A 4,864-nucleotide genomic window follows, 5' to 3' on the forward strand; every position below is an offset into this window, starting at 1 on the left:
TGCAGTATCTTGTTTTGTCATTTCATCATCGTTAATAATATGAGACAGTCATGCACTAATCAACGAACCGTAAACCATAGATTAAAGTAATCCCTGTGTGATCACTGTTGGGAATAATTATGTTCTTTTTAGTACATTCATAAAAGTTGTGAATACAAAACATGGCAATAATTAGAGATAATAACTTGGGTTAATTAGAAAAAGATTTTTATCAATCTAGCATAAACAAGTGTTGTGTGTAGCACGTTATAAGGCCTCATGGCTTTGCTGAATTTTGTTTCCTTTATTGGGAACGCCTGTGTTCAAAAGAAATCGTTAAAGGCTTCGTCAAATACAGACACTAAACTTAGAAGATGTTTAACGACATTGGATTTAACTTCTATTGGAATTGGAAGCACGTTGGGGACAGGCATCTATGTTCTTATTGGTGATGTGGCAAGAAATAAGGCTGGTCCTGCCATTATAGTGTCTTTTTTAATAGCGGCTGTAGCATCATTTTTATCTGGCTTATGTTATGCAGAGTTTGGTGCAAGAATTCCAAAAGCTGGCTCAGCCTATGCGTACTGCTACTTAACTATTGGCGAGTTATTTGCATTTCTCATTGGATGGAATATAATCTTGGAATATATTATTTCATCAGCTGCAGTGGCCAAAAGTGTCACGATGATGTTGGACAGTCTCATTTATGGAGTTATTAAAAAAGAAACTATCGCACTGCTTGGCGAAATGCATGTAAAAGGATTCAATCAGTATTTCGACCTTTTTACATTTTGCTTAGCCATGTTATGTATGGCATTTTTATTATTTGGTATTAAGCAGTCAGCCTACGTCAACAACTTTTGCGTCACTGTGAACTTGTTGTCACTGTCAATTGTAATAATGGTGGGTTTAATGCACGCGAATTTTGAAAACTGGCACTCGTTTGCGCCATATGGCGTCAAGGGTATTATTTCTGGCTCATCTACATGTTTTTTCGCTTTTGTTGGATTTGATGCGATTGCTACAATGTCAGAAGAAGCAAAGAATCCGTCGCTATCTATCCCTTTTAGTATGATCAGTACTATTGGTATGTGTAGCAATATTTTGTTATTAATCTACGCTGTGTTTTACTGCCCCATTTTCCTATTAGTTTCACGCAATTAGTTTCACGCAATTCGACCAAAATTCGCTTGTCCATGTTAACTAATTACACAGCGGACTATAACAGTTGCTGGCGCCAGCGTGGTCATTTTTCTCAAATTTGGGGATCATTCTGTGCCCGGATGTGGGTTATTTCGTAGAAGAGACTTGTAGAAGGTGCAATTCAAAGGCTGCTTACCTAGCCTACATCCAAATACATAGCGATTTGCAGATGTGATGCTTATTGTCAAATTGTAAAATGACCGAAACAGTGCTATTCTCTTAACTAAGACAATGACACTATATCGCCCATGGTAATGTTCTCGTGAGGCATTGTGTGTTGGTAAGGCGTAATTTCCGTTGCATGCTTCGCCATCAGAGTTATATATGGATTGTGAAAATGGAGTTTATTGTTAAGCGGAAACTTAGGAGAGAGCTTATCTGTATTCAAAAAGAACTGACATAGCCGGTCTATATTAATTAATTCGTTTTTCTGTACATCTCTCCTAGGTTTTGTAACTATGTAACGTCCCTTTAATGATAGCCGTATTTTGTCTGTGTGTCCGCGAGAGCTGCGTCCCGTAACGGAATCACAAGTTTTTTATAATGCGCACCATTACCAAATGCGATATATTTTTGTCCACTTTGTTGCGACAGGTGAATTTAAAGGACGGGCGAACCCGTGGATTTTTTCACGGGCAACGACTAGTCTATATCATAATAACTGTATAAGACTGTCTGTCACGCAAAATGGTACCACAAGTAGCGAGACTTACGCAATGCGTTATAAAAAAAGGACGGGAAAACCAGTGGATTTTTCCACGGGTCACCGACTAGTATAACAAAGATCATGTCATAATGTAAGCGTTTTATCGCTTCTTACTGTATGAATACTGTCTGTCATTGTATTTTGTTAGTCGAACTAAATAACCGTATAGATCATTCTAGCGTTCAGGTTGTTTACTAGAAGTTATGTTAGGACCATGTTTTGTTCAAGTTCTTTCTAGGGGGACTCGCACACAGTAGCGCTTTCCCTTTATAATAATATTAAAGTAAGATTTTTTGAACTTTAAATTTTCAGGTGTATGTACCGTTCTTTATATTGGCGTAAGTGCTACCGTTACGTTAATGGTCCCATACTACGAACTAAATGAAAACGCAGCTATTTCCGACTCCTTCAGTAAGATCAAGCTGTACTCAATGCATACATTTGTTGCTGTGAATGCTCTCATTACATTATCAGGTATTTTTGTTTTTCTATCTTTTTATTTTATGTTCATGTATCCTGCCAAACTACATTCTCTTGTTGTTTTTTTTTACTTTTTATTTCAAATAATGATATAGCCTGTCATTACCCGGTTTACAGTATTTCACATAATCTTATCGCGTTTTTCTTTAGGAAGCTTAATATTCTCTATGATAGCTCCAACGCGTTTAATATATGCAATGGCAGAAGATGGCATGTTAATGAATTTATTTGGAACTGTCAGCGAAAAGGGCGTACCTACAGTTGCAACTATAGTGGTGGGAATGATTATAGGTACACGCGACCTTTGTAACAAGTAACATCTATCACCTGAGTTTAAACTTCTTTGTCACAGGTGCTGTTTGTAAGAATTAGTGGATAGTTCATTTTATTTAAGACAAACGTTTCTATGAGCTTTCTGTTTTAAGGACATTGTTCTATGTCACAAATTAATTCGAGAATTCCTTGCAGGCATCAATTTTCTCATAAGATGTGGCAAATAAATGTTTCGCATAGTGTGACTGCGAAATAAAGAAAGGCTTTTGTTTTAATGGTCGTGTTTTTATTTTCTGTTATCTTTTATTGCTAACTATTAAGAAACTTTTTTCGCTTTTTGTAGGTTTTATGGCAGCAGTTTTAGATTTGAATTCACTTGTTGAGATGTTATCTATCGGCACACTGATGGCGTATTTTGCAGTTGACATATGCGTATTAATCTTACGGTACCGACCTGTTAAAGACAGTGAAATGCCTCTGAATTTAATTGGAAATAAGGAAAGTAAAGATCAGAAAGAAAAATATAAAAATGGTTCGTGAAATTGCCTTTATATTTCAACTCAACTTCATAGCCTGAAAAATTAATTAACAACAAATTTTATCCATTATTTTTTTGAAGCAACACATTTCACCGACTAGTAGCCTAGTGGTAGAACGTTCGCTTCCAGTGCGGGAGGTCTTGGCTTTAAACTCCAGTCGAGTCATGCCAGATACTATAAAAGTGTGGATCTATCCTTTCTGGTTAGCGTTCAGCATAAGAATAGGATTGATATCTTGGGCGGTTGTCTAGTTGAGCGATTGCTGTGCTTACACGACTTACGTGGCTCAATGGAACCTTTAAATACACCAAGACCCCCTTCTTTACAGGACCATCGTTGATAAAAGTACTAATAAAAACTGAAGGGGCTATCCTGGGTAAACAAAACAATTTCAACAAAAGACGCGTACCATATCCTAACTTCGCTTTTTAATTCCCTAGTTTATGCCAACATTTTGTTTTATTTCAGAACGTTCAACGTCTGTCCGTTCTCCTGAAAAGAACACGAACGAAACTATGTTGGTACATGCATCTCTGTTCTTAATCATATCGACCCTATTTGGTATATGCCTCCTGTTTTCACAGTATGGACATAAATTACTGGAGAAAAAGTTTGGCTTTATTTTCATACTAGTGGTATTACTAATCATGTTGTTGGCTGCATGTTTTTACTTATCCAGATTGAAAACAAATATAGAAGGTTTGAGTTTCACTGTACCATTGGTACCTTGGGTACCTGTTATTGCATTGTTCTTCAATATTTACCTCATGTTAGAACTAAGTCACTTAACTTGGATTCGATTTGGTGTGTGGATGGCTGGTGGTAAGTTAATCATCATAATACTGCGTTCGTTTGTTCGTTCTTTTGTACGTTTGTTCGTTCGTTCTTTTGGTCTTCCGTTTATCATTTTCATTTTATTGGTCCTACCTCCTTAGGTATGGTTTTGTATTTTGGGTACAGCATACACAACAGTGCAGAGAGAGAGAGCAATAGTGAAGCAAATGACCTACAAGAATAATAATAAAAACAGCAATAACATCAATCAGAAACAGCAGGAGCAGAAACAACAACAACAAAAACAACAACAACAATAGCAACGGCACTACGATTTTTTATGCCAGAATGCTTGCACCATGTGTTCGATTCAATTGACTTTGTACTAAAACAGTTAATATTGTATTTATTAACTAATAGCTATTTTGTTTGGGTTTGTAGAAAACAGGATTTGCTTGTAAAAAGGTGGTAAAAACCAGGTTTTGATAAAGAAAGAAAACCTTCGATTTGAATTTCAATGTATCAATTTTTCAAATGTATGTACAAAAAGAAAAGAAAACATTCGAGTATCCATATATAGAATCTTTATAAACGTTTTTTGAACCAAAGAATATTCTCTCGACGCCGTTTTGCTTGTTGTTGCAATGCATGTTCGTATCAAAAACGCAGTGGATTTAAAATTTTAAACATTTTTTGCTGTTTTTTCTGGCGGGGTGGTGTGAGATTTTGAATTTACTGTAAATTGATTTTTCAGTCTGTATGTAGCTAGCTATGTTATTAATTCTCTGGAAAAGTTGTTTGTTTAAATTTTTAGCAACCGTTTTGGTTGCTACGAGGTTAAAAATTATACCGTGCTGTTAGCTGATTAGCGGATATCCCGTACAAACAGGTTGAAAATCTATTAATAAAG

The 4,864-nt window shown here is 36.0% G+C and overlaps 1 protein-coding gene across 1 annotated transcript; it reads left to right on the forward strand.

The window, feature by feature from the left end:
• The first annotated feature begins 200 nt into the window (after positions 1-200).
• Positions 201-4,472, forward strand: LOC130641025 (cationic amino acid transporter 2-like). Its single transcript, XM_057447656.1, has 6 exons — positions 201-1,066; positions 2,201-2,362; positions 2,519-2,659; positions 2,985-3,173; positions 3,649-4,002; positions 4,116-4,472. The coding sequence occupies exons 1-6, from the start codon at positions 259-261 to the stop codon at positions 4,196-4,198; spliced, it is 1,737 nt and encodes a 578-aa protein (XP_057303639.1). The 5' UTR covers positions 201-258; the 3' UTR covers positions 4,199-4,472.
• Positions 4,473-4,864: the final 392 nt, after the last annotated feature.

This window comes from Hydractinia symbiolongicarpus, chromosome 4, assembly GCF_029227915.1.
Source record: "Hydractinia symbiolongicarpus strain clone_291-10 chromosome 4, HSymV2.1, whole genome shotgun sequence".
Lineage (NCBI taxonomy): Eukaryota > Metazoa > Cnidaria > Hydrozoa > Anthoathecata > Hydractiniidae > Hydractinia > Hydractinia symbiolongicarpus.